This window comes from Microtus oregoni, unplaced genomic scaffold (assembly GCF_018167655.1).
Source record: "Microtus oregoni isolate MIOR12 unplaced genomic scaffold, Mior012 000032F_ref0000030, whole genome shotgun sequence".
Lineage (NCBI taxonomy): Eukaryota > Metazoa > Chordata > Mammalia > Rodentia > Cricetidae > Microtus > Microtus oregoni.
The window spans coordinates 22,533,569-22,555,306 of NW_024543091.1; the positions used below are offsets into that span (position 1 = coordinate 22,533,569).

Below are 21,738 nucleotides of genomic sequence, written 5' to 3' on the forward strand. Positions count from 1 at the left end.
GTGGTTCTGGAGTTGAGACCCAGGTTCTAACTCCACCTCACTCCTAACCGACATGTGTCTTAAGGCACATCACTAGCCTTCCCTGCTCTTTCTCTTCCCCAAGCAAGGCCATTTATGGTCAGACCATGCTGTTGAAAGACTCCTCAAGCTGTGAGTGGTGTTGTTTTTGTGACTTGTTTCCTAGAACATCCATACTAAGTAGACTCAGACGGAGTGGTGGGAGCCTGAATCCCAATGGTAAGAATTTCTCCCCCACCCACCGCAAGGAGCTACAGGATTCTGTGAAAGACAGAGGGAAGCCCTTTGCTCTTGAGCAATGACATCCAAAGGCAGCTGTGTCTGCATGCTGCCTGCCTCAGAGTCACCTGGGGAGCTCATTAAAGAAGTCATTCCCAGAGGCTCAAGTGTGACCCCTGCCCCTCACTGACTCCACTACATAGCCATATTTGGCCACTAGATTCCTAAGGTCCCCCCCTGTCGAGAAGCATCCTTGAGCCTACAGATGTCCTTCCTGGCTGCCCTTGGGTGCTTGGTGTTGAAAGCCTCCTAAAATACCTGGCTGTACTCAGCAGGCCTGTCCCTCTCCCTGGGGAGGCAACTGAGCCTCTCCTGAAGTGGGACATGTTACGGGGGATACAGTGTGGAAGGGCAGCCTCTGAGGCTGACAGCCTTTCCGGGGCTTGGGAGCCATGAGCCTGGGAGGTGCTGACCAGGGGAGCCTGGCAGCTGATAGGAGGCTGTGGCTAGCCTGTGATATCCAGGGGTATAAAGCAAGCTGGTACAAAAGGCTTTGACATTTGCCAAGCACCGTGGATATGCAGTCATACCCAAGGATTGTGCCTACCATGCCAGGCAACCCAAGCAAGGTTCACTGAAGGCAAATCATTTGTGTCCATGGGGAAGCTGAGACTAGAGACTGGGAGGTTTGTCTGGGTAGCTTCGGACATGTCACCTGAGGGAAGGCCTCCATGGGTTGAGACTATATCTCCATCTGCTTCCCGCAGTGGGGGTTCCCAGACTGGAGGCCTCTGCTGGCAGTGGCTGCATCAGAAGTACCTGAAGCACCCGGGAATATAACAGATTCCGGGGGCCACAGAGTCAGCATGAATATGTGAGCTAGGGTAATGTTTCACAAATCCAGCTGAGCCCTACCCTGCTGTGGCTCCCTTGCCTAACTCCTGCCACGCCTGAAACTCATTTGGGTACCCAGACCCAAATTCAGAGCTGTTTTGTTTTGTTTTTAATTAAAAATATTTTTTTTTCAGCAAGGTCTCACTAGCCCAGGCTGACCTTGAACTTGTTATGTAGTTGAAGATGCCCTTGAGATTCTGGTCCTCTTGTCTCCACCTTCCAAGTGCAGGAATTAAAGGTCTGTGCTACCAACTCTGGTTTTATGAGGTGTGAGGGATTGAACCCAGGACCATGCATATTAGGCAAGCATTCTACCGACCGAGATACATGTCCAGCCCTAGACAGAGCCAATTATATGAGGAAAATTCAACTCTGTTGCCTGTGAGAGACCTCTGACTCAGAGAGGCTAAGTAACTTGCCTTAGGTCACACAGATCCTAGACCTGGGGCTCTTCACTGCTAGCGAGTGTCCCATAATGGCTCATGACTATAGACGTGGGTAGAGAGATGAATTTAGTTTTTCACGGTCTTGTGACAGATGCCAAGTTTTCTTATAATGCCTACCTACATCTTGAGGGTCCACCTACCGTCCAGCCTGGAGGGCAGGCACACTCTCCAGTGATGTGGTGGCAGGTGCCCCCATTTTGGCAGGGGCAGCGTAGTTCACAGTGAGCTCCATGGCTCCCAGGGGGGCACAGCTCCTCGCAGCTGCACAGAGAGGGAGAGTCATAGACAAACAGTATTCCCAAGAACGTCCTAGAGCTCGAGCCCAATGCCCCAGGGTTCCCTAGTAAGCTTTGTCTACAAGGACAACCTTGTTAACCCCTCCACCTGACACCTAACTCCTCCCCCACCATGGTGGTGAATGAGGGCAGCAATCAGCCTACCTGCCAAATTGAAGGCCTGAAACCCTGCACCTTAAGAATGGATGTACTGATCCCCGCCAGTAGAGGGAGACAGATCTCAGACATAATATATTGAACTGTAGGGTACTTGGGCCAACCCTTGAAAATTCTGGGGCAGGAAGCTGAAGGGATCTTCCCTAAGAAGACAGTCTTATTTAGGCCTTGAAGGTGAGGCTAATTTCACTGAGAGAGTGGAAGGACATGCCAGATGGATGAAACAGCAAGACCAAGGGGCTAAAAAGTGGCCTTGGATTTTGTCTTCAAAAACCTGCCATAGCTGCTGCCTCCTCTTCTTCCTCCTCCCTCTCTCTTTATTTTTTAAAGATTTATTTCTTTATGTATTTTATGTGTATGAGAGCTCTCTCTGCATGTATGCCTGTATGCCCGATGAGGGAATCAGATCCCATTATAGTTGCTGGGAATTGAACTCAGGACCTCAGGGAGAGCAGCTAGCACTTCTAACGGCAGAGACAAATCTCCAGCCTCTGAAAATGTGCCTATTTTCAAAGGGGAAGTCAGATATTCTGAGTCATTTCCTTTCTAGACTCTGAAAAGCTCCCAGTTGCCATGAGTTGGGGGGCAGCACTGTGGGAGCACAGGGAAAGTCTGCATCATTGCCTTGGGTCTCATTCCAAAGGCCATGGGTTCAAGCTCAAAGGCCCTGGGAGCCCAGACATCGGGACAGGAAAGGCTCTCAACCCAAGATGTCTTGTAGTCAGTATCCTTGGCTGATGCCTAAGGATCCAGGAAGACTCTAGAGCCTTTAGCAGGGCTGGAACAACACCAATCTTGGCTGTGAGAGTGTCAGCTAATTGTCTTGGGGAGCCCCTAGCAGTGTAGCTTCCCCAGGGCACAGAAGTGAGGGGACCAATCAGCACATGATACATCAGTTGGGCTCTTACCAGCCCTATGCCTCAGATGTATTAATTCGGATGTGGCAAGCAGAGGCATACTGGAGAGGTCAAAAGAGAAGGCTAAGCTCACTTCTCTGTCCCCTGACTAGGAAGGGCCCTCTGACAGGTGACTCTAGTGGGACGCATGGCTTGGATATGAGACTTGTGTACACGAGGCCTGGATACTCACACACTGATGCACTTGGGGTCAGAGGGCAGATTTCACAACCAGAACTTTCTGCTCTCATCTTCCTACTCACTAGGCTAATAAGTTGCTCCAAAACCTTAAAAGCCCCGTGACAGCCCCTAGGCCCCAGCACTGTCCTGCTCCAAACCAGGGTCATCCAGGCCACGCCTTTCTCTCCCAGCCGGGCCCCATCTCTCCTGGCTCCACCCCATTCCCTCTTTCCCCCACCCCAGGTCACGCCCTCCCTACTCACTAGACGCCGGTGTAGCCCGGAGCGCAGAGGCACTCGCCAGTGCGCGGGTCGCAGCTGGCGCCGTGGTGGCACTGACAAGGCAGCTGGCAGCCCTTGCCGTGGGTACCGGGTGCGCAGAGTTCTTCACAGCGCCAGCCTCGGAAGCCAGGGGCGCACACGCAGGCACCGGTGATAGGGTTGCACAGGGCGCCGTTCTGACACTGACACCGATTGCTGCAGTGGGGACCCCAGTGCTCGCTGTCACAACCTGCAAGAAAGGACGTGCAGAGTCAGGGCTTCCTTAGAACGAGGGTCTACACGACCTTACCATTTCTATGGTCCCTGGAGAAGAGGCTGCAAGGGGTGGCTGGAAAGAATCCTTGGCATTTGGGGATCTCCATTAGGCTCCACCAATCCACCAAATGTTCACCGGAGTTGAAGACGGCACAACATCAAAGGACCCCCAACCCAATTTCAATCGCTGTCACTGCCTGGCCCCCAATACAAACTCTGGGAAGCTCTCCTTGGTTGGTCCGTCTCTAGCCTTCTCAGCAGGACCTTTTCTCGGTACTCCTGCCACCTCTCTCTTCTCTGGGACCCTGTTCCTCTCAGTGCCAGCTGGGCCCAGCAGCACGTCTGTCTGAACCATCTTTCTCTCACTCATTTACTCAGGACGGTTTCTTTCGACTCACTGTGCCCACTCTTGGCTCCACCTCTCAGCTCTCCTTTCCCTCGTCCTCCCTTCCAGGAATCCCTCCAACCCCTAGTTGCTTCTTCAGTTCAATTTCCTCAGTGCCTCAGCGCCTTCAGAAAGAGCAGGAGAAAACAAATGTATCCCTGGGAAGTAACAGCCAGCCTTGGAGATCTTTCCCTGTAATTAAATGTTTTCAAGACTGATGGCTTTCCGGAAACCTGGATTTTAAGCCATGGAAGGGATAGAGGACCCAGAACCCCAGGAAGGCTACCCACTGTTGTCACCTCCCACTTTGACCCTCTCTCTTGGTGCATTCAGGACACAACAAAAATAAGATGCCCCCCAACAATGGGATTTTTTTTTAGTGGGAGTGGAGGTTAGGTACTGACAAGCACAAATACTGTTTTAGAATATCGAAGGCAAGAAAGATTGCTTCCAGTTAAGACAGTCAGGTGAAGGTTCCTCGTTGCAAGTGGGCAGTGAGAGATGGCTCAATTGTCTGCCTGCCAGAGGATCATCTGTCTTACTTTCTGCACCAGAAGTCCCCTGTTTCCAAGAGCACCTCAGTCCTGGGCAAGCAGGGACAGAGGACAACTTTGCTGCCTGTGGGCACAGATGGCCAGCTGATCTTTGTACCCCAACTTTCTAGGATTTTGATACTCAGAGGAAAGGGGGAAGTGAGCAGCATAGGAAGGGTGTCTTTGGGTATGCCACTGTGATCTGGGACAAAGTGGCACTCCGGTGATGAGCAGGCCCAAGAAGGCAGGGTTTGGCATAGCCTGTGAGTACGCTGGGGTTCCACCAGCATCACCCATTTTACACAAGTCTCTCCCGATGGCTGATTGGGTCAGTATCCGGAAGCTCGCAGCCATCCTGTGGTAGATAGGCCCACTGAGTCTCTGATCCCACCACCTCATCTTGGCTCACTCCTTCATCCGTGCCCTGAATATTGATAAATACAGACTGGGGCTGCCAAACTATCAATGGGCATCACCCTCTGTCTTCCAGTCTACTCAAGAGTGACAGCTCCGCTCACGCTGACAGCGGCTCACAGTGGAAACAGTGGAGTGTCCCCCAGCCCACATTCTGTCCAGGAAACCTTCCCAGGGAATGTAAAGACTGATAAAACTATCCACTGTGTGTGTGTGTGTGTGTGTCTCCTTCCCATTTTTGAATGTGTACATATGCATGTTTGCAAATCTATGGGCTTGTTTGCATGTGTGCCTGCTATGCATGTGTATGCCCAAGGAGGCCCAAGGTTATGGCAGGAATCTTTCCCAACCCTTATTCAGTGAGGGCCGGTCTATCAGCCAAACCCAGAGCCTGTGACGGCTTGTTCTGGGATTCCCTGTCTCTATCTTCTGAAGCTGGAAGTACAAGCAGCCTCCACACCCACCAGGCATTTACATAAGTTCTGAGGATTTAGACAAGTGCTTAACCAGAGCTGTTCCCCACTTCCCCTCTGTCTCTATCACCAAGCACATGTAGTTAGCATTCAATGTGTATGTGCTAGGACTCCATTATCATAATGATAATCATATTTAACTTTCCCCATGTGTCTGGCCCTTCCTGGAAGTCTTAGAGGCATGAACAGTATTTAATCCTCATAGGCTTCACTTTCTTCCCTACTTTATAAACGGGAAGATAAAGGATCATGGCAGTTACGTGATCATTCAGATTCTAACAGGGCAGCCAAGGCCCCCTGATTCCAGGTCATTGCTCAGGCACACAGATACTTGCTGGGGATATTCCAAGAGGGGAAGCTTGGGGGTATCACTGATAACAGCAGCTGCAAAGCCCAGGTGGGCGATACCACAGAGATTGGCTGCTTCCTTTCTGGTCACTACTGTGAACAGCTTCAGGACCTAGACAAGCAACGCCCCCAATACTTTTGGGGCTATAGTCGCTGTATGTGAAACTGGGTCAGACTAAAGTTAGTAGTGTCCCTTCACGTCTTGCTGGGCGTCCCATGACATTTTGCTTTTCAGGTGCTTATCCATAACTCCACGATAGTCTTCTTTTCTGTTTTGAGAGAGGATGCCGCCATGCAGCTCACGTGGGCCTCAAACTCACACTCTTTGCTCGGCCCCCAGAGTGCTAGGACTGTGGGCGTGAGCTGCCATGCTTGGCCGTGGCCTCCCTTTTCTTGGGAATAGCCCAAAGCCAGTAGGTGACGAATCTGTGGCCTGGGTAAGGAGGGAGAACGTTGTCACGGGGTCTTGTAGCTGCTCTCAGTCACTTCCATTCCTCTCTTGTCAGCTGAATGTTTCCCAAGTACCTAGGAGGGCCATGTTGTGGAAGGCTGTGCTCCAAGCATAACCGACATTACCATCTTCATCAAGTAGCTGTGACCACTTGCAAGAGACCATGGAAACCAGGCCTGATGGTGTCCCCTCACAGAGGAGGGGCAGCTTCCAGTTTCTCTTTCCTACACCTCCTCCCAGCTGTGTGTACTTCTGGCCCAGATGCTTGGAGTCTTGAGGGGTGCTGGAGTATACAGGAGGCTAACTGAAGGGGGGGACTCCATCTACGCAGCTATGAGGAAGTTGCCATCCATCCAAGACAGAGTGAGACCTTTCAGTGATGTGGCTGCTTTGGCCCTCTAACTCCTGTCCGTGACCCCTCATCCACATTCTGGAGTAAGAACATGTTTTGAAGTTGGACTTTGGTGAAATTGTTCCATTGGTCCATTTGTTGAATCTGTTACTTTGATGCCCTATCTCAGGTAAGCAGACATTTGCTCATGTTTGGCCAGGAAAGTTCATACATGCTTGGCAGTAACCTGCCTTCTCTAGAGAGAGATGGTTTGTCAGGGAGTGGGTGGAGGCAGAATCACAGAATTCAGCACGATGACGGTGCTAGAATAAGAATGGCTTAGGACTTTGTTGAAGTTAGGAGAACACAACCCTGGCTTCTTGTACTACAAATAAATGTGTATATGAACATGTCTATAATTGTGTCTCTGTTCATGAAGCCCCTAAAACCATAAGGCAAGGCTAGGGAGATTGTTGCTGGAGGCTGTTTGTTCATTTTTTCGACCGCCCTGACTCTAAATAATCACACAGAAACTCTGTTATTTGCAATACTGTTTGGCCAATAGCTTAAGTGTATTTTTAGCTAGCTCTTATATCCTAAACTAACCCATCTCCATTAATCTGTGAATCACCACGAGGTCGTGGCCTACCGGCAAAGTTTCATGAAGCTCCGGTGGACGTGTCTGTCTCCCTGTCTCCTGCAGTGGCTACTTGGCTTCTCCCTGACTCTGCCTACTCTCTCTATATCTCTCTTCTAGCCTGGCTATATTCTGTTAGTCCATTGGCCGAAAGCAGCTTTATTCATTAACCAATAAAAGCAACACATATGCAGAGGACTTCCCACATCAGGAGATGGCTCAGTGGTTGAGAGAACTTGCTATGAAAGCAAGAGAACCTGAGTTCAAATCCCCAGCACCCACATAATAGCCAAGCATGCAGCCAATCCCACTTTTGTGGGGCAGAGACAGACAGACCCCCCTAGAGCTCACTGGTTAACCAACTTAGCTTCAGATTCAGTAGGAAACTGTCTCAAAACTAAGGAGGAGAGCAAAGCAAATGGGACGGCTCATCAGGTAAAGTTGCTGGACAGAAAGACTGAAGACCTGGGTTCAGTCCCCAGACCTAAATGGTGGAAGGAGAGAGAGGTGTCCTCTGACTTCCACACACAAACTGTGGCATTTATACACGCACACACACATGCACACACATGCACACACACACAGAGGCAAAAAGAGACAGAACGCCCTCTTCTAGCCACTACACATATGTGCACACACATGTACACACCCCAGCTGCTTCGTGTCCAAGCAGGAAAGCATGGAAATAACCAGGAAACACAGAGACAAAGGAGGTGCGCCATCGGAGGATGGACACATGGCCCCTGGCAGCCAACCCTGCAGGGAAAAGGTGGGCTAAGTCAAACAGTTCTGACCAAGGAAACAGGGAGGTATGTCACCATAGCAGAGAAATGTCTCCCCAAAGTGACTCAGTGGGAAAAAAATGTTAGGGACCACAGTGATCAACTTTAGTTATTTAAAATTCACTTAAAAACTCCTCATTCCCCAGCGATGCTAGGGAAATGAGGCGGAGCCAGGAGAGCCAATTATCTACTCCGCAGAAGGCAAGGAGAGCAATCACTCCGCAACTACAGCGGGGGCGGGGGTTGTGTTCCTCTGCAGAGCCACACTCTGCTCAGTTTGGCCGGTCCATGTCAAGCCCTCACATAGGTTGATTGTTTTGTTTTTGTTTGTTTGTTTGTTTGTTTGTTTTTCCTTCACTCTGTCCCAGACTCTGCCCTCTAATTATATTTGGCTTTTGCTGATTGTTCAGCTTCTCTGGGCAGCTATGCAGGGCTTAAGGGGCACCCAGAGCTCAGGCCTCTCCCAACTGGCTCCTTCAGATTCATGGATCCAGCCTGTGGGTTCCCGCTTCCTCACCATAAAGAACAGTTTTCCCAGTGACTTCACTATAGACAGGCATCTCAGTTTGTAGCCACAGTTGATGGAGCTTTTACTATGATGGAGGTTTTTTTTTTTTTTTTTTTTTTTTTTTTTGGCATACAACCAGGCTGTGTACCAGGGGTGCAAAGTCGATTTTTCTCCTTTAGGGTCATAGATACTATTACTATTCCCATTCTTCAAACAAGAAAGAGAGGCTCAGAGAGGACGAATAACATATCTCAGGTCATATAGCCAGGAAGTGACTGGGAGTCTGGGCTGCTGACACCCGCTGGGTAAGGGCTGCTGTCAGTGCAGGGGGTGTAGAGTGCTGGCAGCTAGCCTGGGCTTGGCCAGCCAACACTGATAATCCACAGAGACAACCACTAAGACCGTAGCTCAGCTACAGTGGGCCTTCCCGGTCTGCACGAGGACACGGCATAAACAGAGTATGGTGGCACACACCTGTCGTCCCAGCACCCAGGAGGTAGAAGCAGGGGGATCAGAAGGTCAAGGCCATCATCAGCTACACAGTAAGTCTGAAGCCAGCCTGGGATACATGAGACACTCTCTCGACAAAGAAACAACTCCACATGATGAAGGGCAGAGGGCTAGTCCCACCAGTGCCTTGTTTAGAGTTTGGCTTATGTGTAAATTGTGGTCCCAGGCTTCCCACAGCTGACCCTATTTCTGATCATTTCATTCTCTTCAGTGAAGGCATGGACTTATTAATATTCCTCTGTTGTGTTATGTGGCATAAAATCCCCATGTTAATCACTTATGTACACAACCTGATAGTATCCATCAATGTGCTAACATTAACACTATGATGTTCAACTGCCTCCAGAGACGTTCCAGAGCCAACTGCAGCAACTTCCCACCTTCCCTTCCAAAGTCCCACCTCGCTAGGCACAAAAGAGCTGCCTAGAGACCTTTCCCTAGATAGTGGGCCTTAAACTGGCTGCACCATGGCGTCTAGGGAAGGCACAAAGGAACTCTCCCACAAAGCCTTCCCCTGATCATTTATTTCTTTGAGACAGGGTCTCATGTAGCCCAAGTTGGCCTCAAACTCACCACGAAGCTGAGAATGACCTTGAACTTCTGATCCTAGCGCCTCTATCTTCTGAGTGCTGGAGTTACAGGGGTGTGCCTCCACACCTAGTCTATGCGGTACCCAGATAGAACCCAGGGCCTCCTCACAGCCTACAAAAGCTCTGTACCAACAGAGCCACATCCCAGGCCTCTCTCCCACCGCTTTGACTTAACTCATGGCCAAAGGCAGAGGGCTCAACGGAAGTCTGCTTCCCTTTGGCCCTCTCAGGGAAATAGGCAGGAGAATGCTGAGTTAGGGTAGGGGATGAGGGGAGAAAGATGTCCCTCCCGTTTCACAGCCAGAGCTTTGAGATCCAACAAGGGGCAGTGGCCACTGTGTGGAGTTTAAGGGGCTCCCGACCCTGAGGGAGGATCATCCCAGTTGACAAATACAGTGACTTCCCAGGGAGCAAGGCCACATGTCACTGGGCTTGTCCTAGTCTACACAGCCAGGCTCTCTTTCTGGCTGAATCACTGGACTCCTTCTAACCCCAAGCCTCAGTTAGAGGGAGGGAGGATGAAGGGATGCGTCCCAGCTGATGTCGTGCAAACCTGGGCAGCCCCCAGCCCTCTCTGGGCCCATTTGGTTTTCACACCTGCCAAACGATAGACTTGGATTGGTACTTCCGACCTGGAGTCAGCACTCCTCAAGAAGGTACCTGAAAATGGAGGCGCCTTCCAAATGCCTAAGGGGTCCTCATCCAGAAACTGGAGGAGGCAAGTGCTGGGTCTCTTCCAGCCCTGAGCTTGTGATGCTAATTATACCCACTTGAGAAATGGGCCAGAGCAGGCAGGGTAGCTACTTGGCTCTGAGCGGGCTCATTGCTCAACTCTCCTCCTTTATCCACTTAGATGGTTGGAAATCACATAGTCACAGACCCAAGTACCGTAGATTAAAACTCAAATCTCCAGACACTGTGCCTGGTCTTGGCAGACACTCAGAGCAAGGGCTTACACTGATGTACCATTAGCTACCCCAGTTATTCTCTCTATGGTACTTAAATACACTATCTATGGCCCCCTTAACCTCCAGAGGGACTGGTGCTCCCTACAGCCACGCCCAGTGCACACTGTGCCTCCATGCCCCTCCATCTCCTGAGACGGTAGGATGCCCCAGTGGCTACACAGTAAAGAACTGGGGATTGAGAATGAGACCAGTGGGCTGCATCCATCCAGCTTTCTGCATTCTGGTACACCAGCTTCTGGGAGCAGAGACGCTCATGTATTCACTCATCAAACCATCACGGGGCCTGCACTGTGCACTGGGGGCTGAGAAGTTCACAGTCAGCTTGAGAAACAGGCAAGTAAATGGAAGGCAGTACTGACTCATAAGAGCAGAGAGACAGAAGGTTCTGGGCTAGGTTGGGTGACAGCTATACCTGCAGTGCAGTTAGAGGGACTAAGAGGTCCTGGAGCTGGGGTACAGGGCAGGACAGAGCAGAGTCGGCCATGTCCATTCCAACTGCCAACATGTCGAGGGACAGTGGAGGCGGGAAATGTAGCTTTACTGGAGCTGGCATCGCTCTGGGTGGGTGAGTTAAGCCAGGATGAGGCCTGGGCTTCCGAATGTCATTGTTGTGACTGTGTGGCAATGCATAGGACACTGTGCACAAGGTTGGGGTGGGCACTCACTGTTAACAGTGCAAGCAGATGCTTTGGAATGTACTTTGGTGAGTAAGTTCCTGGGCTCTATCTCCAGCACTACAAAATAAAAATAAAAATAAAAAGTAATAAAAAAAATGATTAAGAGGCTGGGGAGATGGCTCTGTGAGTAAAGCGCTTGCTGCTTGAGTATGAGGATCCAGGTTCAAATCCCGAGCACCCACTTACAAGGTTGGGCATGGTGGTGTATGCCTTTAAACGCAGTGCTGGAGAGGCAGAGACAAGCAGATCCCAGGGGCTCACTGGACAGCCAACCTAGCCAAAACAGAGAGCCCCAAGGTCAATGACAGACCCTGGCTCAAAAAATAAGATGGAAGGTCGGTGAGGTCTGATGGCCTGAGCGCAATCCCTGGGGCCCACATGGTGGAAGGAGAGAACTAACTCTGGCAAGCTGTCCTCTGATTTCATGCATATGCTGTGGTGCGCGTGCACACACACACACACACACACACTACAATAAATGTTAAAGATAAACAGGCATGTTGAAGGCAGATGGAGGAAGACACACGATGCTGACCTCTAGCCTCCACACCTGCCTTCCCAGGCAAGCCCACATGCGCTTGCACACACAAAACAGCCAAAGACTGGAATGCACACGGTCCCAAGTGTCTTGTGTGTGACTGTGTGTGACTGTGTGGAGGGGGATGGCCACATCCTAGACACCCTCAGTCACCATGATTTGTCCACTGTCTGTTAAAGTTTGGGGTCATCAGCAGGTGAGGAGCTGACTGATGTGTGGGTGTGACGCTTTACAGTCCTGGTTAGGAGACAGGGCGAGGGGCGAAAGTCAAACTTATCAACTGTACTGACTTCATCGGGGACTTTGCTTCTTTATCAGGGACTTTTCTGGATGTAGGAGTGGCACCGTGGCACAGGGCAGGGATGGGAAAGAAACTGGGGCTCAGGTCCTTGCAGATACAATCTCTGGCAGAAGCCACAGCCCTCGAGTGGGCAGGTCCATCTACAGAGGACGCTGGGCCGCATGTGGGTAGTGCTCACACCTACACGCCACTTCAGAGGCCCTCATGTCCCAAGGAGCTACAGGCTCTGGAAGCATGGGGCCAGGATGCTGGAGGACCTAAATCTGTCTCTGTCCTCTCTCCCTCTCTCTCTCCAGAGAAGGGCTCTGACAGGTTAGAGCTGAGGGATACATGACTATCCAGCACTGGGCAATGGCTGTGCTGATCGGAGGCTCAACTGGCTGCTGTGGCTCCTACTGCGGCCCCACCAGCCCTCTGCTATTCTATAGACCCCTGCCTGTGGGCAGAGTCTGTAATGCAGTGACTCCAGCATTCTGCTTTAACCAATTTCTGTCTCACCCTCTGCAGCAATGGGATCCACAAGGAAGAGAGGCAGGCTGTAGGCTGTTCCCCACCCCACCCCCACTCCTGGCACCTAAGGCTGTGGGCTAGCCCTCAGGGCCCAAGGCTGCAGGCTATCCCCTCAGGGCTCCAAGCTGTGGGTGTCAGTCTCAACCTCAGTTCTGCTGGGAGCGCCCACCACCCCGGCTTTAATGAGAACAGCTCTACCTGCCTGATCTGCCACCTTGCACTGCCTTTGAAGCTATGGGGGCCCTCGCAGTTGATTCATCTTCCCAATTTGCCTGGAGAGCCTCAGAGATCATGCGGTGCACAAAGGGATTTCCTCTTTGGAAGAACCTTCAAAGGAGCTGCGGAGCCCTTGCCCTGCCCTGTCCACACTGCCTTTCATGGCTCCAAGAGGCAAACTCAGGCTGGGACACACAGACAGACAGAGACACAGACACAGACAGACAGACACACACACACAGACACACACATATACACACATAGATACACACACACACAGGTACACACAGACACACACACAAACGGGAACTTGGTGACAGTCCCCAGTGTGAGCCCCTATTGTGATGTGGGATCCATAAGAAACAGGGAAAGGACCTGGGCTGTCACCATGAGAGTCAAACAAGTATCCCACATCCCACAGGGACTGAACCTGGGACACTGCCACCACCTCTACCATCTTCTCACAGAGAAGTGACAGCCCTGAAGTTCTGTCATGGGCTCTGGTCCTTCCAGGCCTGGAGTCCTCATAGCAAATAACAGGATCAACCCAAGTAAACGTTTGCCATGTTGGGCCCACAGAGTCTAAAGGTGTGGGGCTGGGTGGGCCAGGCATGGCAGGGTTTCCATAAGCCTAGTTCCCTGGTCCCAGAACTGCTGTGTGCTGTTGGCCTTCTGACAACAACAAAGGATGAAGCAGGAAGCTTGTGTGGTGAACCAGTTCCTGCCTTTAAAGGTCTATCCAGTTTCTGAGAGTCCTTCCACAGGTCTGACTGAGGGATTTCCTGCCATGGTATGAGGAAGTTCTTCCCTGCTGTCTCTGAGCAGCCACCCAGGGCCCAGCCCTGCAGTGGGTGCTGGCAGAGAGGCAGTTAGGGTCGATTAAGGTCTCTGCCTTCAAGGACCTGCTTTTCTGCTGCTGCAGACCCAGCCCTACAAAGAACAGACTAGAAACAGCAAAGCCAAGTCAATGGGAGCATGGTGCCAACTCTCAGAGCAGACGTATGTGTACTGAATGTCGCTCATAGGTGCCGCGGAACTGCGTGTATCATACAACCAACGGATGCTTGCCTTGCTTCATACAGCAATCCTTCCAACTCTGCATGGCTGGCTTTAACTGCAGCAGGAAACTTCTCTATGGAATAGCATGGCTTAGTGAGTACTTACATTTTAAAAACTGTGTGTGTGCGCGCACGTGTGTGTGTGTGTGTGTGTGTGTGAGAGAGAGAGAGAGAGAGAGAGAGAGAGAGAGAGAGAGAGAGAGAGACTGTGTGATTGTGTGTGAGGGGTATGTGGTGTATGCAGGTCTGAGAACCACTCTAGGAGTTTGCTCTCTCCTTCCACCATGGGATCCAAGGATGAAGCTCAGGTTGTCAAGTCTGTGCTGTAAGTGATTTGATCCACTGAGCTACTTCCCTGGCCCATCTGGAGAGCACCTCTGACTTTGTCCTGTGCTTTACAGATCACCACGCAGAGAAAGGTATTTCCATTGCTCAGATGGATACACTGAACTGCAGATGCAGCCAGAGAGAGTAGAGACCCAGGTCCTCAGACTCAGAGTCTTCCACTACTCCCCAGTGTCATTTCTAGGTGCCGTATTTGGCACTGGCCACCTTCCAGTGGGAAACCCACTCCCTTTTGATGCTGGAGCCTACTCAACTCTATCTTGTCATTTATGTCCTGTTCATTTGTCCCCAAGTGAGAGAAAGACTCGGAGAGCAGCTCCCAGTTTGGCCTGCCAGTCAAAGATGCTCTGTCACTGCCAGAGAGGAGGCCTGAGGATGAGTGACAAATGGCCATCTGTCTACCTAGAGTTACTGTCACTAGACAAAAAGACTGATGGTTCCTGAGACCCACGAAGGACAAGGCCAGGAAGACACCTCTGCCACAGCACTGAGAGGGCTGGTGAGCTGAGAGACACCTCCAATGTGGTGGGCACAAGGGACCCAGTGGGGTAGCATCAACAGCCAGGACAGAGTGGGGTAGCATCAACAGCTGCTCCGTGTGGGTTTTGTCCAGGTCTCTGCTCACACGCCACTTTCTTGGGTACCCTTCCTCTTAAAAACCATCTTCTGTACTGTGTGTCTATGGGGGACACACACATGCCATCGTGTATGTGCAGAGGTCAGAGGGTAACTTTCAGAAATCATCTCTCTCCATATAACATTGGGTCCTGGGAAGCAAACTCAGGTCACTAAGCTTGGTACCACGTGCCTTTACCAGCTGAGTCATTGCGCTTGCCTGGAGCCCCTCCCCTCTCTTTGTTTTTGGCTGCTATTGTTTTGCTTTGAGATAAGATTTCATGTAGCCAGACTGGCATCAAACTCACTATAGAGAAGAGGATACCCGTGAACTTCGGTTCATTCTGCAGTTACCTTCCAGACCTCAGCATCTCTGGAAGACTCCACCTAGCTCCTAAAGTCAGGTATAACTAAGGCTCAGAGTAAAGACCTGCTCAGAGAAGTCTGTTCCCAGCCGGCTCTGATTCGTCATGCCTATTGCTGTTTGATTTGACCAGTAGGCACACAGGTCTGGATTCCCAGTCCCAGCTCAAGATGGTCCAGAATTGGAATGGCCAGAGACAGCCTAAGACTGATTCCAGGAGACAAGGCAGGGGAAAGGGAAAGCGATGAGGAAGTGGGGAGTCGGGAACCCACTGGAGCTGATCTCTGGGGTTAGGGTGGATCAAGAACACTGCCCCAGAGCTGCCCCTTCTGGGGACACGGAATCCAGACTTTCAGCCTGTGCTCTCTGGGCCTGCACTGGCTGGAGGCTGCTGGGGACAGACATTCCCTCCTGTGCTCATGCTGGGGCCCTGGTCTTGGCCTGCGGGGAGTTCCAGGTGTGTGTACAAGTGAGTGCTGTGTGGATTAGTGAGCCAGGAGCACCTGCTGAAGGAACAGGGTGGCCTTGTTCTCTACTGTACACACAGCCCCTGACATGTTGTCTGGTATGTATTAGGGACTTGATATTAATATGTGTTGACACAATGAATAATTCATCTGGAAACTCTACACGAGAAATGGTTAGAGGAGCCAAGGCTAAGAAAAGGCGAGGTGGCTCCCGCCCTTGGGCCCTGGGGACTCGGGCTGGGGATAGGGTGGCACAATGACATATGACAGAAGACAAAGGCTAAATCATACCAGGCATCAGGGGGTAAAGGTCACACAGAACTGGGTGGGGGCAGAAGCAATCAGAGGAGGCATGGCTCTGGGTTTGGTGGGCAGAAAGGAGGGGCATAGGAAGAGCGGCTTAGATAAGGAGGGGTGCTGGAGACAGCATAGAAGAAGGCTTGGGACAGGCATGTCATCCTTGGTGGTAAGGGAAGTCTGGATGGAGCATCTTCAAGGTTAGAGCTGGGGTGTGAAGACAAATTTATATCCGAAGAGCTCATACAAGAAAGATCCTAAAGGCTGGGCATCGTGGCTGGGCATCCTCCTCAATCCACCCCGACACTTCTCATTCATTCTCTCTGCTGTGCCTGGGGGGAGTCTGAATAGGTTACCCCACCTAAAGTGTGAGGCTGCCCCTCACATGTACAGTGGCATACTGGTACATCCGAGAGACCTGAGTCTACTGGGATTGGATGTTTGAGACAAATGTGTCTTGGTGGGCCTCCCCCAGTATGTGGGGTTTTCTTTTAGTCTTAAAGCCTTTCACTTTCAAAGGGATCTAGGACTCTGAGAAGGGAGCCAGGATAAACTCAGACACAAAGTAAGATGTCTTTGAGCCTGAACTGAGAGCTCCCCAGTCCTCTGACCAGAATCAGGGGACAGAGAAGCCTGGGAGCCTAATTGGCATCTACTGAGCACTAGGGTGGGTAGGAGGAATGAGGCCTGAAAGAGCTGTCGGGGATGAAAAGTGGCTGATCACGGGCTTCCTTGCCTGAATCGCCTTGGTGGGGGGTTGAGCTTCTGATGCCTAATGATCCCGTGGATCAAGCTGTGTCGAGCTGGCGCATTCCAGAGGACTTCAAGGCAGTCACCACTGCAGTTCTAGATGGGCATCCATCATCACTCAGGCCCGGGAGAAAGACTCTTATTAAAACAAACACCTCAGGCGTGAGCTGCTCAGGGATCTGGACCACGACTCAGGTTTCTCGCGCAGACAGTGGACAAGCCAAAGAGTGCTCCCAGGTCTTATCTCCCTGGCATTTCCACATGTGACCCAGGGTGATGATATCTTGAACTGGAGAGCTTTGAAGCTAGACAAACAATCCAAAGACCTGTAAAATAAACCTGCCAATTCATGTCTGACTTTATATCTAGGAGAATCAGCTAGGGATGTGGCTCAAATGATGGGGTGTGCTTGCCTGGCATTCGTGAACCTCTGGGTGGGAGAGGGAGGGGAGGAGGAGGAGAAGCAGAAGGAAGAATATTTTGTGAGTCAGGTGTGGTAGTGTGCACCTGTAATCCCAACACCAGGGAGGCGAAAGCAGATGGATTTCTTTGAATTTGAGGCCAGCTTAAGAAGCACACTTTTGTAATGGCTTTTTCCACAAACAGCTCTGAGGCAAATACAGTGACTGCTCCTGTTTGTTTGATCTGGATGGTGGGTGTGTTTCCATATTATTTTCTCTACTTATGTCACAAATATTTAGCAATTTCTTTTTGAGACAGAGTTTTGTGTCTCCCAGGCTGGCCACAGGATCACTACGTAGCCAAAGACGACCTAGAGGTCAATCCTGATGCTGGGATTACAGGTGTGTGCCACCATGCTAGTTTATAGGATGCTGGGGATCAAACAGGGCTTCCTGCCAAGTACTCTGTCAATTGATTTACACCCCAAGCACAAATATTTAGTAGTTTTAAAGTAAATATGGTGAATAACCATCTTTCTGACTTCCCACCTGAAACAGAAGGGACCACGTCCAAGTACCGACTACATCCCAATGGGAAGGGTTGGATTTTGGATTGTAAGATCCCTGTTGTAGGTATGCAAGCAGAAGTCAGACAGGTCCTTTATTCTGTGGGAGAAACAGGGGAGGAAGGTTGAACTCTGTGACCTTAGAGGAGGCTTCCAGGTCCAAGCTGTGCCTGGCTGTCGTTCATCTTTCTGCAGGCCACCCATGGATACTGTCCTTGGTGCTGAATTTTATCACATACACTCAATATGTGTAGGTGTAGTGTAGTGAGTGGTGTGTGTGTGTGTGTGTGTGTGTGTGTGTGTGTGTGTGTGTGTGAAGTCCAGAAGGCAACAATGACTGTTTTCCCAAACCTCCACCCCCTCTATTTTTGAGACAGGATCTCCCATTGGTCTGGCACTCACCAATTAGACTATGCTGGCTGGCCATTGAGCCACAGTGACCCATCTGTCCCCACCTCCCTCTTCCTGGGATTACAGGTGTGCAACATCATACTTGGCATTTTTTTTAAATATGTTCTGGGGACTGACTTCAAGTCCTCACACTTGTGGTAAGCACTTTACTCGCTGAACCATCTCCACAGCTCCGCCAGCAAAGCTTTCCAAAGGTCTTTCCACACCACAGAATTCAGCACAATAAACCCACCCAGCCTCAACACTATGACACAAATGAAAGCTTCAGTTTCCAGGACATCTGGTGATCAGAATGACAATAAAAAGCCCTAGAGGGGCTTCTACCATTTGCTTTCCTGAAACTTCTCCCCCTCTGCCCTCTGCTAGTCTTAGCTTGTTCCTTCCCATTCTTGTGCTGAGCTACACAGAAATGGGAACCAGAAGGCTTGAGGCTGATACTCACTGACTCTGACAGTCTGCAGATACCTTGCCCTGACAAACGGAGGTGATTTCACCAGGTGAGTGGACGCTTCCAAACAGGCCTGTAAAAACACTTCAGTGCTGAGCCTGGGGAAGTGGCTCATCAGGAAGACCTGAGTTCAGATCCCCAGAACCTGTAGTGAAAACCAGGTGCAGCAGTCTGTAAGATCAACCCTGGGGAGGCAGAGGCAGAGAACCCTGTCTCTGGCCAGCCACTCTAGCCAAACTGGTGACATCCAGTTCGGTGAGAGACTCTGTCTCAAACAAATCAGAAAGTGATTGAGAAAGACAACCAATGTCAGCTTCTAAAGTCTACATGCACTCATGTACCTATGTATGCACATGTGCATGTGTACACACATACATACACCTTAAGTGCCAAATAATTATTCATGGCTAATACCACTGTGGTTTCTGCTCCAGTGAGTATGGAATGAACTGATCTGCTGGGGTGAGGAGCCAAGATGGCTCTGAGTGCAGTGGGTCAAGTGGATATGGAAAAAAACCCCTTGAGGATATTTTCAGCAAACCCATCCAGTTGGCTTCTCCGCAGGGGAGATGGAAACCTTTTCAGGTGGAGCCTGGTGACATTTGCAGGCGTCACAGGCCTTCTGAGCATGCTGGCATAAGGCATCACCCAGTGGGAAGGAGGTGGGGTGAGGTTTTCATCACTGAGTAGGAGCGGTGTCATCAAGCTGGGGAAAGGAGACCTGCACGGGACAGTTCAAAGGGTTATCTTGTCATTTTTTCCTGGCTTAGACACTTACCTGCTCATAGCTGGGCTCAAGTCCAGTTCACACACTGATTAGCTGTGTGATCTTTAAAATGTCATTGTACTCCTCCTACCCTCTGTTTTCTCTAGTGGCAATGGATACACTAAAACTTTTAGGCCGGAGGCTCTAGCTCAGTTAGTAGAGCACCTGCCAAGCGTGCACAAGGGTCTGGGTTTGAATCCCAGCACCACATGCAACAGTTGTGGGCATGAATCCACGTAATCCCAGAGTTTAGGAGGTAAAGACAAGGGAGTCAGAAGTTCAAGGTCATCCCCAACTATAGAGAGAATTTGAGGCCAACCTGGGCTACCTAAGACCCTGACTCAAAAATAAACAAAGAAGCAAACAAACCTTGTCCACCAGGATGGCTTTGAGACATGAAAGAACTTGAATGACAAAGAGCTGGCTAGCCCGCGGCTCTACACAGTGGCAGCGTGTGGCATTCATCATCTGCTACAGGAAACCCTGACCTCAGCGGGACATCAGAGGGACAAGGATGTAAGAGCCACACATGACCTCAGCAGGACGTCAGAGGGACAAGGATGTAAGAGCCACACATGACCTCAGCGGGACGTCAGAGGGACAAGGATGTGAAGAACCACACACAACCTCAGCAGGACGTCAGAGGGACAAGGATGTGAGAGCCACACATGACCTCAGCGGGACGTCAGAGGGACAAGGATGTGAGAGCCACACATGACCTCAGCGGGACGTCAGAGGGACAAGGATGTGAGAGCCACACATGACCTCAACAGGACATCAGAGGGACAAGGATGTGAGAGCCACACACGACCTCAGCAGGACGTCAGAGGGACAAGGATGTGAGAGCCACACATGACCTCAGCAGGACGTCAGAGGGACAAATATGTGAGAGCCACACATGACCTCAACAGGATGTCAGAGGGACAAGGATGTGAGAGCCACACATGACCTCAGCAGGACGTCAGAGGGACAAGGATGTGAGAGCCACACATGACCTCAGCAGGACGTCAGAGGGACAAGGATGTGAGAGCCACACATGACCTCAGCAGGACGTCAGAGGGACAAGGATGTGAGAGCCACACATGACCTCAGCGGGACGTCAGAGGGACAAGGATGTGAAGAACCACACACAACCTCAGCAGGACGTCAGAGGGACAAGGATGTGAGAGCCACACATGACCTCAGCAGGACGTCAGAGGGACAAGGATGTGAGAGCCACACATGACCTCAGCGGGACGTCAGAGGGACAAGGATGTGAAGAGACACACATGAACCCACTTGTTACCACACTCTGAAAAGTAGAGATGGGCCAGGGTGGGGCTGTGAAGACTGGTCTCGAAGGTAGAAAAGTGGGGTTTTAGGTCCTGTTCCAAATGTCCCAGATACACCCACTATTTAACCATGCAGAGAAAGGAGGATGGGCTTGATCCCTCCCAGCTCTGTCCTCTGCATCCCCAAGCACCAGGCTTTTCTTAGCACCCACAAAGCTGGAGCCATGAAGGCCTGGTGGGATGGAGGAGAGGCCCAACAAACACTTCTCAATCCCATTCCTCTCTGATGAGAGGAACCAGACCTGAGGAGGTCAGAGAGCAGCCAGGCTTCCTCCCCCCTCTTCTACATATGGCTGAGCCCAGAAGTGGGCACGGTATACATGTGGAAGACCCAAAAATTCTACACTGAGGGCTGTGCATGTGAGATCTGTATGTTCTACTGAGCTGCTCTAAGCCTTGTGACTCTCTCTCTCTCTCCCTCTCCCTCCCTCCCTCTCTCTCTTTCCCTCACTCTCCCTCTCTCTCCCCTTATCCTCTTCCCCCTCCCTCTCTCTCCTCCGCCCCCTTCTGCTGCTACTACGGCTGCTGGCATCCTTGACAGGAAAATTAATTGCTGTTTTCATTCTGTTTCTTGTTCCAGTCTATATCCCTGGAATAAGATCTCTGAATGACACTAAGTAACCTGTACACAAAAGCCTAGAGCACAGAGAGGAGGCTCAGGCCCGAGACAGAGCCAAGGACAGCTCTTCTGACAGCCTGTGTGGTCTTCAAGAAAGGCAGCACACACGCGGAGAGATTGGACAGATGGGAATAGAGCCTGTGTGCTTGAGTGTGTTCCCAGGAGGTAGAAACCCTGAGCTTGCTGCTCCAGCCCTTCCCGGCCCTCCCAACCCTCCCCGAGGGCATACCTCACCACAGGCTCTGGAGCAGCTTTCTCAGAATCCTTCCCCTTTCTGGCTCAGTTGCAAGACTTATTTAGCTTCCGATTCAGTGGCTGCACCCCACTGTCCTGCCTAGAACTTGGGAATGGGTGGGGCCCAGTGCCAATGTGGAGGGAATGGGCCAACTTCAGAGGCTTGTGGGTCAGCCAACACTGAGCCCTGCTGCCAGCCCTGGCCACCTCCTCATGGTGATGGCAGAGTTATCATGCGTCACTACCAGCGTGA

General features: G+C 51.1%; 1 protein-coding gene across 14 annotated transcripts in view; it reads right to left on the bottom strand.

Annotated features, from left to right (window-relative positions):
* Positions 1-21,738, bottom strand: part of Megf11 (multiple EGF like domains 11) — a 322,951-nt gene that overhangs the window by 69,548 nt on the left and 231,665 nt on the right. For all 14 annotated transcript variants that reach the window (XR_005976719.1, XR_005976721.1, XR_005976720.1 and 11 more), the window contains exons 6-7: positions 3,369-3,615; positions 1,718-1,838 (exon numbers count right to left, since the gene is read on the bottom strand). Coding sequence is in view for 11 of the 14 variants with exons in the window: in XM_041679526.1 (XP_041535460.1) it covers positions 1,718-1,838; positions 3,369-3,615 (368 nt within the window). In the remaining 3 variants the exon portion in view is untranslated. The remainder of the gene's footprint in view (positions 1-1,717; positions 1,839-3,368; positions 3,616-21,738) is intronic.